This window comes from Corapipo altera, unplaced genomic scaffold, assembly GCF_003945725.1.
Source record: "Corapipo altera isolate COAL_440 unplaced genomic scaffold, ASM394572v1 116, whole genome shotgun sequence".
NCBI lineage: Eukaryota > Metazoa > Chordata > Aves > Passeriformes > Pipridae > Corapipo > Corapipo altera.
In genome coordinates, this window is record NW_020884953.1 from 2,301,040 (window position 1) to 2,327,923 (window position 26,884).

At 40.4% G+C, this 26,884-nt stretch overlaps 1 protein-coding gene across 2 annotated transcripts in view; it reads right to left on the minus strand.

Moving 5' to 3' along the window:
- CLIC5 (chloride intracellular channel 5) overlaps positions 1-26,884 on the minus strand; it is an 83,920-nt gene that overhangs the window by 46,441 nt on the left and 10,595 nt on the right. The window contains exon 1 of one of the 2 annotated variants that reach the window (XM_027663403.1): positions 11,579-11,940. The exons of the other annotated variant lie outside the window; for it this stretch is intronic. Within the exon in view, the coding sequence (XP_027519204.1) occupies positions 11,579-11,641 (63 nt within the window). The 5' untranslated portion in view covers positions 11,642-11,940. Of the gene's footprint in view, positions 1-11,578; positions 11,941-26,884 lie in introns of those variants that run through there. 2 annotated transcript variants of the gene reach the window in all.

The following is a 26,884-nucleotide window of genomic DNA, read 5'->3' on the forward strand; positions in this document are numbered from 1 at the left end:
AGCTCTGTGTGTGTTTAAAATGACCAGCCAAAAGATAATCTAAACCTTGACCCCTCCCTACTAAGAACAATGGCAAAATAAAAAAGTAAAAATGCATAGCTGTGACTAGTCTGATTTATGTGTTTATTATTGGAATATTTACTGTGAATTACTAAGCAGGTGTGGCACATGAACACTGAATCAGTCATGCCAAGTGCTGTACAAATCCAAAAGACACAAGAGCTATGGTTAAAGGGCAGAGTACAGGACTGGAGTGAAATTCTTGCTGGACCTCCTTGCACAAGGCCCCTGCTTCTAAGCTTCTGCACCTCTTAAGTGTTGATCATGACTGTACAATGTTTCAGAGTTGCTATTTGCTATAAACAGGCATCTGTATTTTTTCATCTCGGGGACTGGGTTTTGCAAAGAGAATCACATTCAGAGGTGGCTGGCAAAGCATGGAGCAGACTGCACAGCCTCCTTTGCAGAACTGGGATCTAAGAACACTTAGGAGCTATGAGCATCTAAGAAGAGTAGAGATCTTCTATTATCACCCTGTGTTTTACTAACAAGTATTAAAAAAATCCACACTCACAACAAAGGCACAGCTGCTGAACATTTAAAATGGATGCTAAACTATCTTTTCTGAATTATGGACAGTTGCTGAGCTTAGCTGTCAAATGGTTTTTGAGATTGAGCACACATGGATTAGCTCATCATACTCTGAACTCTGCTGCTACTTTGGAGCAGAACACTCACTGGAGGTGATGAGCCCTTTTCCAAGCAGTAGAGCATTACACTTTACTAGCAGCAGAAGTTAGAAAAATTTATATCTTCTTTGGCATCTTCATGGTCAAGAAATTGGGAAACTAAAGCCATACCTAAATCAAGCAAACTTCCTCTGTGCATAAACCCCATTTAGAGCATCATTAATAGGTTTTAACATCTGAAATATTGGTGAATGGTGAACTGGGCCATGATAATTTTTTTGGTCCAAAGGAAACAAAATATTTGGTCAGAGAAGATGTAGATGCTCCATCCCTGGAAGTGTTCAAGGCCAGGCTGGATGGGGCTTTGAGTAAACTGGTCTAGTGGAAGGTGTCCTTGACCATGGCAGGGGGTTGGAATGAGATGATCTTTAAGTTCCCTTTCAGCCCAAACCATTCTATGATTCTGTGAAACACAAGAGAAACAACAAAAATAGTCAAGAAATGGCTTTTTTGCAGCCTGACTTATGTAAGGAAGGATAAAAAATACTATTCTCATATATAATCTTTCCAAGTTTTATAGAATTTTAAGTAAATGATAATCAGCTTTGGTCTTGAATTGTAACGGCCCAATAAAGATATCACAATGCCAGCTATGGGGGCAAAAACTGGAATCAATTATTGAACACATGAGTGCTATTTAAGGGTCTCAGGGGCTTCCATGCCAATGAGGAGGCAGGGTTATTCCAAACAGGGGATTCCACAACGTATTAGCATTTCCAGTAACAGGGGTGACATAAGGAGAAAAATAATTTTACATTTCTCGGATACAGTATTTACATTCTGGGGGAAAAAGTTTTGGTATTTCTAGTAAGCAGGGTTACATTGGGGAAGGATGATCAGCTTTACCTGAAAGAAGGATTTACACAGGGAGGGAGAAAACAACAGGATATCTGACAGCATCATGCAAAGTCCCTCTACATCCTGCTGGGGGAGATCAGGACAATGGATCTTATGTGGTCTTTTAGATGGTGGTTTTCCCCCAGCCTCTATGGCCCAAGGTTTCCTGTTTAATCCTAGCAGTTCCTTTTCTATTGGTATTCAAATTTTGGACTGCAACACTGAATATTAGGCTTTGAACATTTTACTTACATTTTTGAGTAAGCACATAGAGGTGAATGCCATGGGCTTCTGTCATCTGCTCTGCACACATAATTAGTTTTATCAAGAATGAGGATTTAGAAGAGCCAACTGTCACACTCTGAGCAACTTCACCCTTAATACAATGTCCTTATGCCAGAGCATCTATATCAGGAATAGCTTCAGCTCCTACTGTCCTACAGATGCATTAGTAAGTTATTACAATACAACCCTCCTGAAATGAGTTTCAATTAGTGCATTATCTCAGTTTTACAGAGTTGCCAATAATACACATAAAGGAGCTATTTTAATACATTTTGGCTATCAGGGACATGGGGAAAAAAGTTGGAGAAGCACCTGGGCTCCAGTTATACAATACTTCTGAGGAGGTACTTGAACCAGGTTACCCTGGGGACCAACATAGAAACCATGGGGATTAGCAGACTGGTATAAATTTATGAGTCTGAATGCATGTGAGAACAAGAAAAAGCAGATAAGTTGATCCTACAGAAGATACAACACATCTGCACAAACTCTGAACTAGAATGAGCTCCTGTCCAGACACTTAATAAAGCACCCAACGGCCTGTACCTAAGAGCAGACAAACATCCAGTTTCCTCTGCTTTGATTTCTTTTATGCCCAGGAAATTGAGACTTCCAATACACTTTGGCAGAAGACAGTTCTATACTGGAGACCTGATCCCATCATATATTTCTCTTCTATTTTAAGTGGTGTTCAGGATGCTGAACCCGCTCTGGGATAAGGGTGAAGAATGTTCCCTGATCCCACCATGTGTCCTCCTCCACATCTGCAGGAGGAGGACTGGTATCAGCATTTTATCAAGGTGAGGAGAGCCTGAATACCTTGCCTTGGATTGCTGAAGGAAGTAGAAATGCTCAAAAGTAATAAAAGCCTGCCAAGAATTTGGGTAGAAGCCTGGTAATATTACTAAGCTTAACATGTTGAAAAAATTGCACAGTGGGACCTTTTCATAGTTTGACTAGAAAAAATAATAAGAATCAGCGTTTACAGCTGGTGGGAGCTCTGCTGTTGTTTTCTATTAAGATAAAGTGCTGAAATGCTGATTTGTTTGCAGAATGGAAAGTCAAAAAAACGTTGACTTGGATTTTGACAACACTGGGGCCTTTTTAACATGGTAAAGCTTTCCTATGGTGCATTACAGAACTGTATCTCAGGTGCTTTTTGTCCCAGTCTCTTTCCTGAGCCCATCTCCTCTTCTGACACTGTAGCCATGAAATTTCTGTGGTGCATCAGAGTCACCGAGTAGAAAAGGAATCTGTCTTATGTCACAGAAGATTAACTTCACCATCATTAAAAAAGGACACATATAGAAGGATAAAATCATAAACATCCTAAAAGCTGTTATGAAATTATTCTTGAGAAAGACAGAATCACAATCATTAAAAAAGAATCATGTAATTTAACAGAGTCAAAGAAAACATCCAACGGACTCATTATTCTACATTTATGTGTGAACTTGCAATCAAGTTGCATAACAAACAGCAATGACATGTTGTAAATGTAATCCATTAGAGAAAGTTGTACCCTTAGGTATTATTAGATAAAATTGCTGGCTTTGAAACTGCAAAACGCAGCTGGATACAGTTTGAATTACTTTTGTTCCCCTGTAATAATTTCCAAGTTTTAAGTTTAATATAAGAATCATGCCAGGAATACATGATGCCGATTAAACTCCTCAGACCTACAAAAACAAGGTACTTTTTAACTCATGGCTCCATATGTACATATATATCACTGCTCCATCTCCAGATGACTATTACTGCATGTCAGCAAAACAGAAGAAGTGGTAACAAATGGAGAGAGCAAGGGACAAGGAAGGAAAGGAAATACGGATCTGTTTTGGACTGTGTCCATGATAAATTTTACTGTATCAAACAAATCACTTCAAGCTATTTTCAAAGTCCCTACTAGAGCACTTTAGGTACCTGCTCGGATTGCCTAATTCACCTAAGATCTATAGATGGAATTCAGCACAAAACTAAACTCTTGCTTATTCCAAATGATTCTCCCTGACTTTGAGTCAGCCTTTGCTGAAAAAAGTATCATTGAAACCTATTCATGTACAAAACTAACACACAAACTCACAGCCCTTTAATATCTGCCTAACATTAAAAAGGGGCAATTTGAAAAATTTACCAGAGATCTTAGCTGAAAAAACAGAAATACTACTAATAAAATAGTGTTTAAGTTACCTCTTTGCTGCACTGCTGGGATTATTTTGCTGCCATATTTTGAAGAGTTATGTACCACACAAGAACTAAGTGATATTGTTGCTCTGATGATCAATATGTTCTCGTAAGCAATCTTACACAGCCTTTCATCAAACTCTATTTGATATATATCAGGTGATCTGATGATAACGTTAAACTCTGGAGCACAGGCAGACGTACTTCCTGCTGGCTCTTCTGGAAAGGATCCCTGTGTATTTTTGGGATGTTATGTCAAATGATCTCGGTGACATTTGCTGCTCTGGAATAGCCTCAGCAGAGCCATGTATTGCCAATAAAAGTTCCCTGAGGACACTTACTGGAGCTTCACTGTCATCGCTGAACCACGACACAACAACCTGTGAGCCTGACGAGCCGTGTGCTGCCAGAGATGGAAAAAGAGCAACCTGCAGCTAAACATAGAGCACCCAAAGCACACCAACGGCTATTTCTCAGTACAAGCAATAATAATTAGGAATATCTCCAGTTCTTTACAGTAAAATTAAAACAGTATTTACACAATTTGACTGAGGCTCAGAAAAGCTGGAATAAAGGAAGGAGTTAGCAAGTGGAGTTTAAACAAGATCTCAAATACACTTAAGCTGACCTAACTCTGCTGCCACTGAACTCAGCAGTACAAAACTGACTCGCTTTTGTGGCCTTGGGATATGACCCAAACTGAATGCTTCTGAAGTCTTGTGCATTCAAATGGATCCAATTTACAAAGGCACATAAAGAAGTAAAGTTACACATATTCAACAAAGCATTTGAATATGTTTCATTTTAATCAGATGTTTTGATCACAATTAACATATATATCGGTGCCATTAAGTTTAATGAAGAGCAAATCGTCACAGACATTTATATGAGGAAAAAAAAAGCAAACCATGGCAGATCAGAGTGTGATTCACCTTGAGCCATAAAATAATGATTAGATCATGAACTTAGGCAGAAGGAGACAGAGCTGAAAATCCCTTCTTAACTTGAGATCCAGTTTCCCAAGTAATCCCAAAAGCATTCCAAACTCAGTTCAAGGTGGCAGGGCTAGTGAACATATCCCTGCAAAGTCATTTTATAAACTTGGCCTGCTTGAACTATTTCCTGCCCGTCTCTAATATTCCCACCAACGAGGTACTTGTCCTGACGCAAAACAAAATCTGCAAACACTCAGAGAGAAAACAGACACACAGACATACAGACGCTGGGTTGTATAATTTGGGCTAAAGCTTCTTTAGAGTATTGTTTTTCTTCATCACAAAGAAAAACAAGCAGCTTTTAATTTTTTAAACTTTTGCTAGGTAGCTTTTAGTAGTTTATTGAATTGTTTTCTTTTAACAACATAAGCTTAAAGCAAAATTAAACCTTGCCAAGCTGCATGTTTTCCCCCTGTTTTTAATTATTTTATTGAGAATGCTTAATAAAAAGATAAGAGAAGAAACTACCAGTCCAGGCAGCATTTCCCTGATTTAACTGAGTTGGTAGTGGAGTTGCTATTGATTTGTCACTCCAGGCACTCTTGATTTGAGAAGATCTAAGCAGAGTCAGTGTTACACTGAAATACCTGAGTCCCCCGCATGGAACTTACGAAACACATTTATTGATGTTTAAACAAACTTAGTAAAATTATTTTCCTCCCTGGTGTCAGACTACCAGTAAACCTTGTAAATTTTGTAACCTTAATACCAAGGCACAAGGCCAGTACACTGGAGGAGAAGACTCAGGCTGCTGATCATGCACTGTCTCAAGGAAAAAAAGTTTGGAAGAGACATGAACTGTGTTGCCCATTGTCTGCTTGACAGCTTCAAATGGATAAAAATTCAAGATCCCTAATAAGCCCTGTGCTCATGCCACTTCCAGGGTGACAGCTGGAAGTATCAGAGACTGCATACACTGTGTGTGTCTGCTTTGTAGGGTGGCTGTGGCTCCCTCAAAATGTGAAAGGCTTGGCCAACCTCATTACCAAAGATGCAAAAAAATGTTATTGTCAGTCTTGGAGCACCAGGCAGGCTGAACCAGATGTCTCAGTATCATTATTATTCCTTGTGCTTTTTTAATCTTTGTTATTTCCTCTTTATCTAGAAAGTTTTACTAAACATAGGAATGATTTTGTATGGAAGCCAAAAGCTGAGCTCATAATACCCAGGAAAAACCCACACTTTTTAAGAAATAGAAATGAACTTGCACCCTACAGATCTGATGCTGATTCCTACTTATCACCAAAAAACTTCTTGAGTGCAGTCTATGAATCAAATACATTACAGAGCCTGTATTGTTATAATGGGTTAAAAGGTTACTATCAACTTATCTCTCCCATTTTGTAAAGGCAGTACTGGATTTGATAACCCTGAAATTCTGAAACTGAAATCAGATTTCTTATCAGAGGGACTCTCTTACGTTAAAACCACAAAAGCCTTAACAGTAGGGAACAACTGTTTGCACCAGGAGTAACATTATATGTTCCTCTAAGACTATGTGGCAGCAGTTCACCAAATTCCAAACTAAGGCTAGTTTCAAATCACCTTTTGGCAGAATAAACTTTAAAAAAAAAAAAAAAAAAAAAGAGAACAGAAAATGCACCAAAAAAAATCCCAGAATTCAAAACATAATCTTCCACCTCTCTGAAATAATTTCTGGGATAATTCTGTCCAAAAGAGGGGCAGCAACATCTTCCCGAGAGCAGTGGCTCCCAGTATTTTGTTGGAGCACACTAAACGAGCAGGATGACTGCTCTGTCCTGACAGCCTGGCTCTCTGACTGACCCATTCATTCAAGGAGAGGAAGTTTGGTGCTAAATCTTACCATTGCTTTTAAACACAATCCTAACAGGCCCCTGAAAATCCCCGAAATTAAATGCTGGATCACAAAGGGCTCACAGGTTCCTTGTATGTGTGTTTGCTGCTCCAGGAGATCAGGACCATTCCAGGACTAACCTCTTTTCTTTGTGATCATCCTGTAACAGGGAATGATCGCAAGGGGCCCTACAAATACTGGGATGCTGACAGTCCTTGAACCTTCCCTTGGCTGGTACCATATCCCAGTGCTGCAAACACCCCAGCACTTTACCTGGTCACATACAATGCTCAGCTACAGACTGGAGGGAAAGGATGAGAGCGTTCAATGCATTTAGAACTTCATGTCTTCAGCTGGCAGACACTAATGTGTTTACAGATCATCGCATTCCAACCTCCTGCCACAGGCAGGGACATTTTCCATCAGACCAGGCAACTCTAAGCCCTATCCAAAGTGGCCTTGAACATTTCCAGAGATGGGGCAGTCACAACTTCTCTGGGCAACCTATGCCAGGGCCTCACCACCCTCACAGTAAAGCATTTTGTCAAATCTAAATCTGCCCTCTTTCTATTTAAATCCATTCCCCACTGTCATATCACCACATGCCCTAGTCAAAAGGCCCTCTTCAGCTCCCTTGGAGCCTCTTAAAGCTCTGGAAGGGCTCTAAGGTCTCCCCAGAGCCTTCCCTTCACCAGGCTCAACAACCCCAACTCTCAGCCTGTCTCCATAGCAGAAGTGCTCCAGCCCTATGATTAACTTAGTGGCCACTTCTGGACTCTCATTCCAACAGAACCAGGTCTTTCTTATGCTAAGGACCCCAGAGCTGGATGCAGCACTCCAGGTGGGGGTCTTGTAAGAGCACAGCAGAGGGGTGGAACACCCTCCCTCAACTGGCTGCTCACACTGCTTTTGATGCAGCCCAGGATACTGATGAATATATCCATAATATTACTCCATTGATACCACAATGACTTGTTCTAGAAGCAGCTGCCTGCCAGCTCACCACACCTCCTCCTACTACCATGATGATACCACCATCTTTTCATTATCAGAAATATGGATTAAGATATATCTTGCTACAGAGTGTTTCTAAAGCAGGAAGACTTTTAAAATGAGAAGCACTTAGGTCCATTTGTGTGGGGTTTTTTGCTTTCTAGACTGCACTCATTCTGAGCAATGCAAATACAGTTTTCTTTGCATTATGTTTTGTTTTCCATGTGTACAACATATCTCCTTTCAAAGTAATTTTCTAAATATTAGGCACTACTCTAATCCTGAAGGGCAAGGAATGTACATCCAAACACCTATTTCCACTGCAAACAGAAAGAAGCCACAAAAGTTCTGTTGTCCTCCCCTATGGATTTTAATTTTGTTACTGCATGCAAAAAGAGCACAATTTCAGTTTAGTCATTATGTTCACGTATACAGGTGTCAGATCGCCAAGAAAACCTAAATATACCTTCCATTGAGATGGCGTTTATGCAGAAGCACTTTGCTTCTCCAGCACACAAAGAATTAAAATTAACCTGAGTTACAACAAGCTGGGTTAAGCACAGAGCAAGCACAACCTCCTGATGTTCACTTCCCCAGAGCCGCTGCCGCCAGCGTCTCACGCTGCTGCGTATCAAGCTTTTTTCTCTGGCAGCCTCTTCCAATTCCCTGTCAAACAAGTTTAGAGAGGGAATTGCTGCTGTAGAGTTTCAGTGTTCAGTAAAACTCTGCTTACATGAACTGCCCATGTGATCAAGGTGGTGGCAGACCTCACTGCTCCTCAGCTCTGCCCGCTCTCACCATCCATCTCCTGTCCTGCCCCAGATTTGGGGTGGTTACCTCTCAACCAGGCATCTTGCAAGAACAAACACTTGTTCACAAAAAAAAAAATAAAATCTCACAGATCCAGATTAGGGCACTGTTAGAAAAAGAGTGAAATCAAAGGGGATGGTAACAAACAGGTGTGATAACCACTTAACCTGTCTCTGCCACGGCAGCTCAGTTGTGTCCTGGTGGTGCCCAGCCTGTCTGCGGGCTCAGGACATCCTGAGCCAACCTGCATTAGGTTACAGCACAGCTCTTTTGTTTACAACCAGCTCTCTGCTTGTCTTTCTGAGGCTCCTGTGCTCCTAGTTGTTAAATAAAAAAGGGAAATAGAGCAATTGTGTAACACCTTTCTTTTTTTAACCTGAGACAGAAACTGTTTTTATTAGAGACTCTTTTGCTGGAAAAAAACAGCCCTTTCTGGTTTATTTGTGCTAGTGGAAGATAGTTTCCTCCATGCCACATCTACTGCCCTACATTTTCTCACTGAACTCTGTGTTTTCTGGCTGTGCATTCATCCAAGGATGCAGCACAGAATTCCTTCCCTTAAGTATTAATTCCACAAAAATCAAATGATGAATTTCTCATTGCTCCCAACATCCTCTGCTATTAAAACTCACCTCAAGTCTGGTCTAGTATATTAGATTTGCCATTTGTCCCAGTATCTCATACTCATCCAGAAGTTGCACTTTTCTGTTCTTCTTTCCAGCCTTAAGACAGACAGAAGAAGTGCCTTCTCCTTTGCAGATTCTCTCCTGGATCAGCCTTCCTGTTTATTTCCCTTAATAATATCCTATTCTTTTCAAATTCATGCTCCAGAAACGTTGTCACCTGTTCATGATTCTCTTACATGCTCCTGTTTTTCAGCTTTCCACTCATCTCTCCTTTGGATGTTCTTCTCTTTTTTATTTTACAACTTCTGAGCTGTATAATTTAATACTCTGCTTACATACATTACTATACAACCTTCTAAACTTCTAATTAAATTAGTGGCACCTTTCCAAAACATCAAGAATTGCAATTTTTCACTTTAAATGGAAAGTCTCCAGGAAGATATCCATTAATTCTTCTGCTCCAGCTCTGCAAATTATGAGTTTTATGTGAGAGTCTCTATGCAATTCTGTAATATGCATTATGCAGGAAGTCACATTACTAAAAATGTCCTTTCTGGAGTTATAAATCTTCAGGTGATGACATGGCTCAGTTTAATGCAGTGCTCATTTTTTCCAGTATCTTATGGATCCAGAACTTCACACAATGAATCTGGGCAATGATCTTCACTTTAACAGCTGATGCAGTCAAGGAACCACATATCACAAAGATCCATATCAGCCTCAGTAAAATAGTGTGGGCACTAAGACAAATCAGTAGCTAAAGGTTTGACACTTGTGATGACATAGAGTGCCAAACAACCCCTCCAACCTATTTTTTAGACCATAAATGTCTGCATTAAACTCATTGTGGCAGAAATAACTTGTTTCTAGACACCAGAGGTGAGGTGTCTGGCTGTATGGACGGACCCATGGAGGTCCATTTTAATACATTAAGCTCTGCACGAAGGATCTGCTGGGCATTTATGAACCAGAAATTCTTGTAAAATCTGTTTGCTAGGGAAAAAGACCTCACTGCTGGCTTGGTCAGAACAGCTGCACCTGAACTGACTGGTTTTGAAAGATGTGTGAAGAAGCCATGTATATACATCATGGATGTGGCTGACATTTCAACTTACAGCCCAAAACATCCATCAGGGAGTAAAAAGCAATTATAAACCCTCAACTTGACAGAAGGGAGGGGTTGGAATTTGCTTTCCTAATCATTCAGTACTGTTTGCAAAGGGTCTGAGGTAACTTCCACATATTAATAATAATCCTATTGATTTATAGGGGTGGTTTGGGCTTGAAGACACCAAACACCTGCTACTGTTCCAGACCAGCTAGACGAGGCTTTGAGCAACGTGGTCTAGTGGAAGGTGTCACTGATCATGACAGGGAGTTGGAAGGAGATGGTCTTTAAGGTCCCTTCCAACCTAGCCATTCTATGATTCTATGATTTCATGATTTTACATGGGCATAGTGGATTTCAGCTTCAATGTGTGTAGAGGCTTTAAAACATACTCTGAACACCAAAAATCTGAGCCCTTCACTGGGACAGAGTTTGCACAAAGTTTGCTTTTAATAAGGTTGTATGTGTCATGGGTTTGAACTGTGCCACTGATTTGAACGGTAAGATTTTCATAGCCAAAGAGAAACAGTCATACCCCACTTGAAACATTCTGAAACCTTACCATATAACAGGTGTGCTCATTTTTCTATATATTCATTAAATCACTTTCTGTTCTCAGTTACCCTTTTATAAAATCAGAATGAGCTTCAGGCTGAGGAAACCAAAAGTAAAAACTGATTCAGTTTTTACTGCTTTAGAAAAAAGAAAGTATTGCAAGAAATAATCAGAAAACTGACACCTTATCTCAATCCTTATTGTTTTATGGTCCATCAGCATTTGAGACCTTACAGCGTCTGCTGAGGTACCAAATCATGGTATTCCTCAGCTCTTCCCAAAAATGGAGAAAGCAGTCAGGATTCATAGTGGAAAACCTGAAGTCTACAGCCTCAAGTCTAAAGTTAGGACACAATAATTGCAGGCAGCAGGCTAAGAATAACAGAACAAACTCATGAGGAGAGAATTAACAATAAAACACAAGAACTCTGACTTTCCCTTCACAATATTACCTAATTCTAATGTCACGAAGAAGAAAGCAGTGTGAGCGTGTGTGCAAGAGATAACAGGCTGTCAAAGCACCACTTCAGCTCAGTGCCAGAAAATTAAAGTTTGATTATTCAGTAGAAGCCGAGCTGATCCGAGAGTCACACCAGTGTCCAGTTCACAGCACAACTTACCTTCACAAAGAGCTCGATTTCAGGGTCCTTTCCTTCCCCGTTAGCAGCAACAGAGTCTGTCATTTTTCACCCCCAAGGCCACCAGCTGATCTCCCTCTATTAAAAGTGGCAAAAGGAGGTTTCAACTGCACAGCGGGTGAGTTTCCCTTCCAAACTGTTCTCACAAAGCTCTCAAAATATCATTTGTAATTATGATAAAGCTCAAAAGCAGTGGAGAAAACAGGTTTGCAGGTTAATAAATTAATAATAATTTTAAAAAGGCAGGTAGCAGAGAAGTAGTCCCTGTTACAGTTGTGTAGTTCTTCAGAGCAACAAGTGCTGCTGTGCTCTGGTACAGTATCCTCATCTGTCAGAGCTGCAGTCCTTGCTGCCTGCCCAAAATAGCCCAGAGCATAAAAAAAGAGGGTGGGGTTAACTCACAGGGGAGGAGACAAAATCGCCCAGAGCATAAAAAAAGAGGGTGGAGTTAACCCACAGAGGAGGAGGCAAGCTTCTGGTACCTATGGCAGGATCAGTCTCAGAGCAAACAATTCTGATCTTCCCCGTTTTCAGCATTTCTGTCGTTCCCTCCCTTTATTCTACAGCTGGGAGCACCAGGGACAGGGAAGAAGGAAGTTCTGCAGCAAGCCTGGTTTCGTTGCTTTAAGCAGCAGTGATGTTTATTCCTGCTTTTCTGAGGGGTGTTTGTCCTGCTCTGAGGTGTTCGAAATCCTAATATTGTTATTGCTAAGAACGGTAAGGAAAAAAAGAGCCCATGCATTGGCTGTGGCATTGGTACAAGGGGTGTGCAGAAAAACAGAGTTTTGCTTCAGCAAAACCCCCCATGTGTGTGGTACAAAGGGGCACAGAGGCCAAAACTCAATACTCAGGTGCGAGAAGCACCTGTGGTGCCAGCACTGTTGATGGAGTTCAGGAGCAGAGGAACGGGAATGTTTGGGTCCCATAACTGTTTCTCGGCATGTCCCTTGGGATGCTGGTTGTAGAGGGGGGACAGGAGAGCGATGATTAACTGGGGTGGAGCATGGAAGAACAGTTCCAAAGGCCTCAGCCTGCTGCTGACATATTGTCATCTCTACTCCCTTCTTTCACCCTGCATTCCTTGCATGACTCAGAGGTCACCACACAGCAACCCTAAGCATGAGGTGGCACAGGATAGAAAGGCCTGACACAGCCAAAAGGCATGGAGGAAGGGAGTGCTGGCATGGGAGGGGACAATGGGCAGAGACAAAGGGGGTAGTGGGACCTCCTCCTCATCCCCATCACTGCCTGGAGGGACTTCATGTCCTCCTGCCCTCGGGAAGCCCTTTCCTGCACTGCTGACCCTTGATTCTGTTTTGGGACCAGCTCACAGGCTGTTGGCAGCTCGAGCTGCCGGACACGAGCAGTTTTACCTTCCCCTTCTGACACAGAGAGGCCTTTGGGCGATGGTTTTGACATGATCAAACACTTGCCTTTCCTGAAAGTGCTCTTAGCTGTGTGCTTTTGTGATAATCTCTAGTTCCCTCCATGACCTCTAGGCATTTAACACAGGTCCAGAGCAGTCACAGCCATGATCTCTATGGCCCTTTGGATAAGCTCTATGGGAATTTCCCCAAACAGCTGCTTTGTGTGTACTCCGTGAAGGACTGAAATGGTTAACAAGTAAATCTCATTATGCTGTTGCAACCATAATTACAACATAATCAACATTATAATTACTGTAAAAATGTGCTTATGGTTTTTAGATCTAATTAGCACTCATTCAAATAACTGGAAGGTTAACTGTAAGAGAATTAAGTGTTATTACTCCTTTGATTTCAAATTTCTACATATAATTTTTGGACTAGGCACATTAATTACCAAACATATATAGTATGATTACTCTTAGGCCTACAGGCAAGCTTCCAAGGGCATGGGCTAAGTGTACTTACATGTGGCAGAAAGAATTATTGCATTGTAATTATGCATTACAGTTATAAAAGTCTGCCAAAAACTTAAGTGTAGTCACCATATCTCTAAAATGCATCCCTAAATAATGTATTAACAACTATACGATTATAAGACTTTGGGGTTTGCTGAAAAATTGTTTTGCTTTAGCACCCCATGATGATGTAATATCCCTTTAATGAGGTTTCCTTGGAAATAATGGGAAGTGGGTCACGTTGACTGAAGTTACCTGTAGCTCCAGCCTCATTGAAAACACTGTTTTGATACAGGTAAGTGCTTTGAACAATTTATATCACAGAGCATATATATTGGCTCTGGAAGGGAAAACACTGCCAGCTGTGAGCATAGTAAAGGAGTTAATGCTGCTAATGCTAAATGAAAATGCTGAAATAAAATCAACTTTCGAGATACTGGCACTTACAAGATGTAATGCATGTGACCTATTTAGATGTCTATTTTGGAATGAAAAATTGTGCCCTAGAAGTGTCTAACTTTTTCCATGGGTAATAAAGAGAACCCAGGGCAACGAGATAAACACATAATGGTCAGACAAATTCTCCTGTAATTATTAAGTAAAAGAAATCTGTGGCTTTAGTACCTGATTTCTATGCACGTGCCATCTCCCACTTCAGAAGTTGTGCGTGCCTTGCACTTGTGAAAGTTAAACTCTAAATGTAGCAATTTCAGTAGAGTCTCATCGTGTCAAAACATTTAAATCCTTCCCTCCTAATTACTGTCTGGGTTTAGTGGTGTGTTATAATTAGTTTGCAGACAAAGATTATTGTGCTGAGGCTCAGCAAAGCAGAATGGAAACTGTGCAATACAGAGAAAAGGAGCTAAGATACCCTGAAGCAGTTTCATCCTGACCCAGATATAAAATACTGCAGGGAAGGGTCAGATCACACCTGGTTCAAGGTGATTCTGGACAATGGCGCCCCTGGAAGACCCTTCCCCATCCATCTTCACCCATAAGGTATCACCTTGCTCTCATTCCTTGCCCCAAGACTTGATATGGGATGCTCAGAAGCTACAGAATCTGTAGACTGAATACCACACATCTGGTGTTCCAGCTGTGCTTTTAGGTATCCATAGAGAGAATAACTCAGCCCACCTCAAAAAAATGCTAACTTTCAAAAATCTCCCTATGGAATCCCTAGAAGAGACCAAACAAGACAGAGTCCTTGTTCATATAGTGCTTTTTTTTTAAAAAAAAAAAAAGAGATTCTGAAAGCTGAATTTAGGATAAACATTGTAGAAATCAGTGAGTAGGAGGGTATATATATATATATATAGAGAGAGAGAGAGATGCACTACTTTAGGAATCTATTCATGCATTTACTGCTTTTCTGTCATATAAAACTGACTTATCACTTACATCTGGGTGGAACCTCTTTGACTATAATGGTTTTTACTGCCTACACAGCTCTGCTTTGTATTATGAAAGCAGCTCTTTCTTTGGGCAAATTAAGGGTAAGATACTGATAAATAATTAGTACACTCTCATTTTACTGTAAAGAATAAGTCGCTTAGTTTGGGCTATCATTTTCTCACAAGTCAGAAGTAGCAGAGGCTTTGAGTTACACACAAGAACATTAGACACTGAATTATGAACTCCTCATAAGCCAGGTCATTATAGTTTGAGGTTTTATGAGATATATAAATGAATATGAGCACATCATCCCATTAATAAAAAAAGAGAACAGCTTCAGAAAAGGAAAAGCGACATCTCCACATAAGGCCTATTGTAGGTGAACTGACGCACTATCAGCTTTCACGGGCCTGATCCAAGCTTCACTTCCAGCAAAGATTTGTCCCGAGGAGGTGAATCAGAGGCCAAGCATCCAGAATGTAATTCTATCATGCAGTTCTCCAGCAGGCCGCTAAGTTACCAAGAAGGATCAAGGCACAACGCATATCCATCTCCCAATGCTTCCATCCAGCTCATTCCGTAAGAGCAGGGTATTACAAGTTTTATACAACACAGGCAATGTTTTTCATCGTTGTGATGAAAAGAAGTAAAAACTTGGTGCAGCTGCAGTAAATGGTATTTGGGACTATGATTTTACCTAGGAATTATTTAACTGCTTAGTTGCCAAAAACCCCACACCTAAGCATAATCAGGTACTAACCCAGCATGTTTGAGTGGGTTATGAAAATATCTCTCCCAGGTTCAGTTCTCAATTACTGGCAATTTGCAATTGCATTTATTGCATTCTTGTAGCTTTGACATGCTAATTACTTAACAAGTTAACAACTCCAATGAATCAATCCAATCATTTTAGTTTCCTTTTGAATTACAGTGTGTCACTATGAATTTCTTGATTGATCTTCAGAAAAATCAAAAGGATTTGTCTCAGATATTTGGGGCCAGACAGAATGTTCCCCTTCACAGATGTACAAGACATGCAAGGATGTACAAAGCTCTTCTCATCAGCCTCATGCCAAGGTTGGGCAAGCAGATATTTTCCCTCAACTCCAGAGACATACAGTACCTCAAAGTCTGTTGGTTTGCTGGAAGAACTGGGATTTTTTTTCCTTCTTATAAATTGTCCCACACTCAAGGGCATGGAACAAAAGACATCAAGTGATACAACAGCTGTGCAGCCTGAATGTCCCAAGAGACGGGATGGGGTGGCAAAACCTAGGCCAGAAAACTTTGCAGTCCATTAACTGACAAATTGGAGATAACCCACTCTATAACCCAGACCTTAAGAATCCATCACAGCCATGATCTACAGCAGCTCTCCTTTATCTTATTATGAAAATGCATTATTTTAGCTGTAAAGGTCTCTGGCTGAAACTCTCCTCTTTAACAGAAAGGCAGATCACTGGAATCAGCTCAGACTGGAGTTCTGCATAGTAAGTTCTATTTCAAAAGCATGAAGCTATTTTTAAATATAATTATGTTTTCACATGGATGCAGTACCAGACTTTGCTGTAACATTAGTAAGCATTAACACTTTTAAGAGAAAAACCTGCTCCTGTTTAGTGCGAAAAGGGATTTCATTATGGATAATTATCTCAGTGCTTGCACTGAGACAGCCACAGGTATCCATTCATAAGGAAGTGGCACTGAAAAGGTACAAAATCATCTCCTAATGCTGCATTCAGTGAAGAGGCTTCTAGAGGGCAGCAGTGTATTCCTCTGTTTTACTATCATTCCAAAACTGCCATTTCAATTAAAAACAAAAGATACTTCCAACCAGGACTGAGACTGCTCTGGAAAGTGGTATTGTAGGGGATACAATGGAGAGCATTACAGATTGTCCCAAACTGTGGGCTATATGGATAATATAACTGATGAAAGGAGGAATGTAGAAATCCTCAGCCCTTGCTTTTCAAAATAAATCCTCCATGCTGTTAAGCATGATGAAGAAAAAAAAACAGCACCAGGTAAGGGTGATGTACCCATTATTGTTGATTCACTGCTATCATAGAACTAAAATAACATGATTTTACTTACAAGTCTGCAACAGAGTAACTAGTGCCTATCCCTGTCTTAATTTGCAAGAGTCCATAGTGCAAGTCCCTATTTAGATTATTTCTGTTCACTTCTTGGTATGCTTCCTGTCATAAACCAAGTCTAAATTAATTAGGATTTGAAGCACGTACATGCAAACTAGGATTAAATCCCCCCAAAGTAAATACCAGCACACAACCCACTACTCCAATCCCAATTTATGAATTATTATTTACAGAAAGTGTTCAAAATGACGTGTACAGCTCATGCAGATCTCAGGGTAAGTTTCAATTTCTCACAGTAAATAAGGCCAAAGAATGCACAGTTGCTGCTGATTTCACTGGATACATTTGTTTCACACTCTTGTTTAGCAAACAATTTGTCTGAGAGCAGAAATTACTTTCTACATTCTGATGCACATTATGTCTAAAAGATGAAGCCTTTAACAACTCAGTTTGAAATTGCTCATGACTGAGGCTAATTCCCATGGGTTCACATGTTGGCATCAGTACCTGCACAGCAGGTTATGTGCACGGATCTGCACATTGGATTTCAGGATCCTCTGTGGTGTATGTACTATTTGGCTTTAAAAAAGGGCCTTGGGCTTTTGGCTCCCTGATAAACTTAAGCTTGATCAGTGTGAAATAGCAGGGATCAACATCCTTACATCTCTCTGTGGAGCAAAGTTTAACCTCTGCATATGGTCCACCTGGTCAGTGGCAGTGCTGTACTCCTGGGTTAATGCAGCTGGCTGACTCTGAGCCGTACAGTGAACTGGAGAACTCTGTAGTTCTCCTTGGAAAATTGCCCTCATTCATTTTTCATTTTACCTTTTGGTATTTCTTCTGTGATAAAGTTTCCACAAAGTTTGCCAGCTCACTTGCCTTAGTGCATCACCACAAGTTGTTATGAAATGAATGGTGAGTTGTTTGCTCTTTTTTTCTCTCTTACAAACTTCAACATAAGAGTTCAGCGTCTTGAAGCACCTGATGGTGACTTGGTGATATCTCATTTTAGTTTTTCTTCGCTTGAGGATGCTTTTCACTGAAGAGTTAATTCAGATAACCAGGATGAATTGGAGGAAGGTGGTTAGTTAAGCACAGATGTGAACTCCTCTTCTGCAAATACACTCTCACATTAGCAGATTTTTGCTGGTGACCACCATGCACAGGTTATTAGGATTTCACAGACCACATCCCACATTCTTAAGAGAGAGATGGTAGTGACCATTTTTAGAGAGCTTGGCTTAAGACTGAAAGGAACTCTTAGTGTAAAATTCAGCTTTGAGCACAGTCTCAATAGCAATGGGGTCTTGTTTAAGTCTGTGAGAATTGGGAACACAGGGTAGTCTTAACTAGAAAGACATAAGGTTTTTTTCCTCTTAAATGGAAGATTTTCCGAAAATGTTTTATCTTTTCCCAAAGTCACAAAATTTTCACAGAGCATGTAGCAGGTATCACTTCCCTAAGGAAGGTGTGGACGCTTTGTCACTGACTGCAATACCTGGAAGCAACCTCATAAAACACTGGAATGTCAAAGCTCCAGGGTCCTCTTTGCAGTCTCAGTGTTCTGACCTTGATGATGACTATGGTACAATTCTGTAGCAAAGGGACTAGGACCTACATCAGTTAGAAAAGTGCTGATGAGACATGGAGCCCTTTACTCATTAGCAACTTCAGCCCCTTTCTAGCTAAGCATCAAGTAAGATTTGATGCCAGACTAATTAATAAATACATATAAAGGTATCTCATTATGTAGAGAGAGAGCCTAAATTCCCCTGCAGAGGATGGCACCAATAAGAGATTCTCCAGTTAGCTCTTTGCTACATGTAAACACAGCAAATTGACCTTCCAAGAGGAGAAGCAAAGAGTTCAGAAGGAGGAAGTTAAATGTGTTGTAAGGATTGACTCCTCTCAGCTCTGATATCCATCTGTATCACACAAGATGTGTGATCAGTTGTGGGGGTTTCTGCCACCCCTGTCAATGCCAGATCTCTGGACCAGAGAAAGGCTACAGAACTACCAAGCCAACACGCTCTGCAATTATCTTGTTTGCCATGAGCGATTGAGCAACTAAGACAATAAAATAAAAGGTAATTGAATGTCCTTATAAGTGACCTTTTCAGAAAATTAAGCATATCAAATCAAAACTGAAGGCAATTTAGCCAGGTCATCTGTCAATCTTGTAAGATATTATAAACCTTTCACTGTATTATTGTAAACCAGAAAAAAATAAAATACTGTAACTAAAATGAAGGGGAATCCACACAGGCAAACTTCACAGTGCAAAGCTTGATAAAATCACAGAGGAGGACTCAGAGCAACTCAAGTAATACATGTGGGAATAGTTTACTGTTGATAGGGCTGATAATGCTGCTGATTTTTAAGACTTCCTAATGCTTTCCCTGATTACATCCTGTTTTCAATTCAGCGTAACTTTTGCCAGACTTTAAAAGGGGAGACTTCTTTATTCATCCAGAGTGCTTCAGATACCCAAAGGTTTATCTTGCAATGCACTGAGTCACCGAAGTCACTGATCCCCCAGCCTACAGCTTAAAACAGAAGACAGGCAGTGCTTGAAAGGGAACAGAAATGCAAGGAAGTGACCCGATTTCCCCAGAATCAACAGCAAGCTAAGAATAGACTTCTGAACTCCTCAATGCCAGCTTAGTCAAACCATTGTCAAATGAAAACATGTTTGTTTTTCCAAGTGTTCAGAATTCCATCGTCACAGAGTATGCTCCCCATACAGGTGATTATATTATGAGTATATTATAACATTCTTGTACACAAACCCACAGATATTCTGCAAGCACACTTCCAAAGACATTCCACCAGCCCACCTGCCATGTTGTGATTGGAAAACTTGCTTGGAAAATCTGACCTTCAATTTGTGACTTTTTTTTTTCCTATACCTTCGTTACTGTCCCCGTGAGTCACACAGTCCAGTGTGTGTCTTGACTTCACAAGTTAATTGTTAAGTGGGATTAGACAGCAGGGTGTTCTTTGGTCACATATTTTGCAGGGACTTGGAGAACACGGTCTCCTCCCTGGCTGGCAGTCGAGGAGGGAATGCCAGGGCAGCTGAGCCGCTGGCCGGGCTTTTATACCAGTGCTATTTTTAGCTGTTATCAGCCGTGGTGTCGGGGCCAATCCACGCTCGATGCCGGCAAGAAACTCTTGCTCCGTCCAAACTTCACTCTCAGCAATCTCGCAGGGAGGAGCCAAATGACTCTGAATTTGCTGCTCTGCACTTCTGCCGTTCGTTATAAGGGCTCGTTAAAGCGCAAACACCGAGTACGTGAATAGTTCGGACCACGGTGAAGTTACTGATTTAATAGATAAGCATCCTGCCTATATCTGCTGAAAATCAGTAAATTTAAGGTGCCTCATAAAATTCATTAAAGCATGCAGTCCTGCAGTGTGATATACATAAAACAATCTGTATGGGTTTTACAAAGGTGTTCTTTTTTTTGTCACTGTGTAACTATGCATTATGTAACTTGAAACTCCTTACTGCTGATATTTACAAATCCACGTGCTTGCCAAAGAAAGGGAAGCCAGACTGGTGCCTCCTGAAAATAGGCCACACGGTGTATAACAGATTTTTGATACTGGACTTTTCTCCAGTATATTTGTTTAGCATATTTTCATGGAAATATGACCTTGTAGAAACTTTAGGCTCTGAGCAATTGATGGTGGGGTTAGACCTGTTCAGACACAGTCCTCAAGGGCCATGTTAGATGCCCTGGGGTATCCTGCCAAATCTCCAGCTGCTGCTTTTCTCAGGATCAGGCCTCTAACATGTCCCAGCAGCTGAATCACTTCCACAAGTAAGAAAGATGCTTTTTCTCAGATGTTATCTGGCCGGACTTATCAGGTGATCAGAGTTCCCCATTAGCCAGGGTGACCTAATGGTGGTCTTCCAGTACCAGAGGGGCTACAGGAAAGATGGAAAGAGACTATTTACAAGAGCATGTAGTGACAGGACAAGGGGGAATGGCTTCAGCCTGACAGAGTAGGTTTAGATTAGATATTAGGAAGAAATTCTTTACTGTGAGGGTGGTGAGGCACTGGAACAGGTTGTCCAGGGAAGTTGTGGATGTCCCATCCTTGAAAGTGTTCAAGGCCTTGTTGGATGGGTCTTGGAGCAACCTGATCTAGTGAGAGGTGTCCCTTCCCATGACAGGGAGGTTGGAACTGGATGATCTTTCAGGTCCCTTCCAACAGAAACCATTCTATGATTTAACTTCCTCTTTAACTTAAACATTGTGATTCTTCCCTACTATGATTCTTCTGTAAAGATTCCCCAGCTTATTAAAAGAGAAGTTCTTTCTATTCCTCCTTATCCCAAAGCAATCAAGTATTTCAGTAGAAACATAATTTTATTAACTTTAAATTATTGAGAAAAATGTGAGTTAAAGTTATTTTATGCTAAAACATTAGGCATGTGGTTTATTCATTTAAGGGATAAGCATCAGAGAATTCAGCATGCTGCAGCACTGAGCTCTTGGACAACTTACTTTTTTTTAAAACAACTGGGATATGAGTCCTGTCTTCATTCTTAAGGGCACTTCTTGATGCCCTGTGGAAAAGCCCATGAAATGTGCAAGAAAGGCTACCCACCATGCCTGAATCACAGTGTGGTATCAAAAACAAACAAACAAACAAACAAAAAGCTAAAAAAGGACTCTCGGCTCAACAAATCTACTCTATGAAATTCAGTATTCCTGAATGATTTTCTCCAGTATTTATCTGGAAATTTCATAGCTAATAGATATTAAAATTAGGAAGGATTTCTAACAACATTTCTGGCTAACAAAGATAGGCAGCAGCACTGAAAGGACCTAGGATAGCTGAGGAAATCTGTAAATATGTATGAGAAAGGATATATGGGAGACCTGTGGCCTTCTGCAGAGGCAGCTGGAGGCCAGGAAGGAAGCCTTAAGACATCTAAACCATCACTGGAAAACTGAGTTAGGCCCCTACTCCATACAATGAATGGAGTCTACTGAACAACTAACCTCATCCTACAGCTGATGCCTGCACTTGGTCACCAGAATTAACATCCCACTGTGCTACTTTAAATAGATTTTTATTGCAAAAGGAGCCTAGACATCCTGCAGAGATGTAGTTAATGGCTTACAGACACACCTTAAGCTGAGTAAGTCAAATCTGACCCTTGATATCTGAAGAAAACAAAGAGCAGAGCAGAAAAGCTGCTTTCCTTTTGCAGACTCCAAAATAATTTCCATATATCATTACCAGTTGCTCTGCACGGATTATGTATTATTTTGTGTATGTAAACATCAGTCTCAGTGGAGCTGCTTTTTAGGTACTTCTGCAATATGCAATCAGAAATAATATGTATTCCTCTGTATTGGACAGAATCCATTTAACAGATGACATAACAGTATTAACTACAGAGATAAGTTTTCATGGGCAGCAAGGAAGTAATCAATCCACAAATCCAAACATTTTCTAATCCTAAAATGTAGGCACTGAGATGTTTAAAAGGAAAAGAACATTCCGAGCTGGGATAACAATCTTGTTTTCAGAACATCAAAGAAAGCATCACGAAAAGGAAAATACATGGAAAGATAAACGAGTCAATAAATCCTGTTTTAATTTTTCCTCTGTATAACCTACATATTTACATTGTATTTGCCATTGCTGCAATCACTGTGCAGGAGCAATTTCCTAGGTAATCCAGGTCTGTATTCTGAAGCTGTTGCTATGCTACTGCGCTGTGCCCGGCCACCGCCACGACTGGAGCCACACGCTGAGGGTGGCACAGGACTGTCACCTGAAAATTGATTCATGGACCTTCCCACAGGCAGAAAAGGTGCCTGAATGAGCCACAGACCCAGCAAGGGTCAGAACCAAGACCTTTTGCCCTTTGTATCCAAAAGATTAAGCAAACAGCTCTGCCCTGCTGCTAAAACACATGTTCTGTTCATGACTGATAGTCGGGGAACTGGATGTTATCTGTAACCGAACGGCCACTCGCTAATCTTTTCACACACACACACACACACACACACACAGAGTAATTCGGGTAGGCAGAAATCCAGCTGTGAAGAGACCTACAACACAGTTTTTCTCCTCAGAAATAAGATTACATAACTGTTAAGTTTATATGTTATGACTTAAGAGATTACCAGTCTCCTATCCGTGACAGGGGGAGCCATAAAGCCACGCTGTGTCTGCACAGCATGTGGAGATGTGGAGATGTATCTCTATTTTCTGAGTTAGTAGAGCAAAAGCAATGGTGTCCCTCAACTGGCAATGGTGTCCCTCACACTGGATTTATATCACAGCACTTGTCTGACTCCAAACTCACGCTGTTTTCAGTGACGAGTCATCAGAGTCCGATCACACCACTAGGAGAAACCTAAATTCTCACAGGAGAATAACCTAATACTCTAAAAGTCAAACAGCAGCTGGAAACTGTGCAATGCTACTGCATTACACTTGCTTGCATGTGGGCAAATAATAAATGGTCAACGCCCTTACAGAAGCACTTACTGGGAAAACACCAGGGCTAGATGAACCTTATAAATGTCAAAGAATTCAAAAATATACTGCAATACAGCAGATAAAGTGTCCTGACTAGAGAGTTGGACAAATGATGCATTAAAGATGCACTTGCTGTAGTAATTTTTATTGGCAATGCTATATACACTACCTGTATCTGAAAACTGGAGTTTAAGATTTATATAAATTAACTGGAAAAAGACTAGAAAAGGTAAAAAAAACCAAACCAAAAACCCAACAAAAAACAACAACAAAACCAAACCAAAACCAAAACCAACCAAACAAAACTCACCCCACCAAAAAAACCAAACAAAACCCTAAAACAAACCACAACACACCAGACCACACAACATTTAGAAATGATAACTCAAGCTTGAAGGAAAGCTGAAGGAACTGAAGGACTTTTGGTATCTGTGTTCTATATATGTAAAGGAGCTATCTATTAAGAAGAAAAATAGCATAATTCAGAGCAGCAGAATTTTAATAAAGGAAAATGTTTTTCTCAGGACAACAATTAAGCACTGACAGAGGCTAATTGGCAGAAGCACTGAACTGGCATCACTGAATGTTTCCAAAGAAGAGTCTGTTAGGGATAGTCTGGATAAGATTGAGAGCAGGAGGACACGTCTTATCACTTGATATTCCAGACTTGTATTTCTATACTTAATTGTACTTTTAAGCTCTCTCAAGACTATTTGAAGGAATAATTAACCATTTATTTAATTATAATTATAAAAAAAAGATATCACATTAGGAACATTGGCTCTCTATGAGTCATTTCCTGCTGTGCAGGTGTCAACTTCAGCATGTTGCATCTTGGTCTGTAAATCTGCCAAGACTGGAAAACTCCAAAAATAGTTCTTGGATCTTTTCCTTGCTGAAGTTGCTCAGTTAAAACTATTTAAAAGGTGGATTATGAATCATTCAACCTTTCTCTAAGCTTATTCATAAGACCAAAATAATATTTGCTTACTTCCATTAGATTTATTATAAAAAATATTTTGAGAAGCTAAAATGTCCTAAAAGCCAAACTACTATAATTTTATGTACATATAGAGAGTTACACCTGCCACCTGGCTTCAGCCTGAACTCATTTTACTACCTGCAAACCTCATTGCAGAAGAAATGGCTTAATACTATCTTTATGTGCTCTGTTGGAGTCAATTAAAATACCACCTGGTTTGCATTGCTAAAAGGTATTTGGACACCCAGTTGTGCTTGCAAATATCTACCAGCCCAAAATTGCAAATACGATTGTTTTACTCTGTAGATTATGAGTGTAGTCATGGAAAATTTGAAAAACTAATACTCTCATCGTCACCCTTTATCTGACCCCCCTGCAGGTTGTCCTACTGGAAGCCACAGAAGTTCATCTATGCTGGGGATTCTTTTACTTTTCATCTTCTACAAAATGCTCAATTCTGCTCAGCAAAGCACCAGCTTAACCACTAACTTATGACTGGACATCCATGTGGTTCTGCTCTCTGCAAATAATACATGCTAAAAATTATCTTTGTTCTGTAACTTCATGTTCTAACCTACTAATACATATTTCTTGACAAAATTTTCTCAACAGATACCAAGAGGCTCCATAAAACTAGAGGAAAGCCAACTCAATGGGAAGGAGCGTGATTTTTACAGTGATACAACAATTAATCCTACGAAGAACATGGTCTGTCATTCAGCTCCACTTTGTGTGTCAGTGGGGAGCTAGAACAGGGTTGTGCCAGCAACTTAGAGCCCTCAGATCTTCCTGACTTGGAAACAAGGGAGTGGGAAGCATCTTGTTGGAAAAACAGAAATGTCCTTTCTTTCCCTAGCATTGACCTAAAGAAATTTTACTAAAGCATGCAATAATCCCAGAGGAAACCCCTAAAAGTTTAATTTCTGATGTAGACAGAAGTTAAAAGCAATATCTTTCTTAAAACAGCATTCTTAAGCGCTGGTATCCACAGAAAGGACAGGAGGCAATGAGCACAAACTGAGCTATGAGAATTCCACTTAGACATAGGAAAACACATCTTTACCATAAGGGTAGGACACTGTAATGGCTGCACAGAGAAACTGTGGATTCTTCATCTTTGGAAATGTTGAAAACCTGCCCAGACATAGCCCTGAGCAACCTGCTCTAGGTGATCCTGCTCTGAGTAAGGGGCTGGACCAGATGATCTCCAGACGTGCCCTGCAGCATCCATAACTATGTTACCCCAATGCAGTGATCCAACATGCAGGTTCATGATGCTGAACCACTGTAATACATTAGTATTTTTTGCATAACACAGGCTGTTTATTGCTCAGGTAAAGAATTACCTCCGTTTGCTTGGGAACTCTGCTCTTATGGCACAAATGAGTAGTCAAACTACAAACCTGTAGTCAGTCTCAGGTCATCAATAAACCAGAAGGGCAATAATTTTCTTCTGAAAAGAAAATAGGAGGACAATTGTTTAAATAACCACTCAAGCTTCAGGAAAAAAAAATTAAAATTTTTAAAGAAATCTAAACCTTCAGAACAAACATTCTGCTCAACAGGGAAACAGAGTGTACAAGTGAGAAGGCTGGATCTCAGAGCTCTGATTAGGCCAGGCTGTCCTGTGCACTCAGGAGCACAGCCTGTGTGTCCGTCATATTTCTGCTCAAATTGCAAAGGCTTTTGTTTGAAGAAATTACAGTGTTATTGAAAGGGCATTATTGTGGCTGTGACAAGCCTGGACTCGCTGGATTCACACAAACATCTCCATGTTGGGACATGCTACATTCTGCTGTTAAAGGTACAGGGAATTCCTTTTCTGACTTATGGCACATCCTGAAGTAGTCTGGTGACATGACATAGTAACCAAGTACTGATAAACAGTGAAAGATGATTTAAACATTTTCTTGGTGTCTAACACAGAATGGATTACTGTAAAGATTATCTAGTCTGACTGAAATTATGATCTTAATGTAACAGCACTTACAATATCCTGATGAAGTTAAATTTCTATTCTAGCCAGCTGCACTCTAAGTTAAAAGTTAATTTTCCCACTTTCTCTGGTTTTTAGTCAGCAGCGACCTCTGACACTCACATTTCCAGCCACCCGCAGAGATTTATTAGTGCTACAAACAAAGGAAGGAAAAAATAGTGCCAGAACTGTCATGACCACTATTGTCCCACAGCAAAAGATCCTACTGTCCCTCCTGGTGTCTGCAGAAAAGAGCATATCGAAAAGATGAACCCAATTTCAGAGCAACACTGGCTCCAGGTGAACTAGAGACCATACAAGAAGGGAACCATCTGTGAGTAATATTTATTGACACAACTGAGATATTGGTTCAACGTGCAAGAAGTAACAGCCCTCAGGTATTTCACTACTGCTATATATCTGTGACCTTCCATTTTATAGGCTG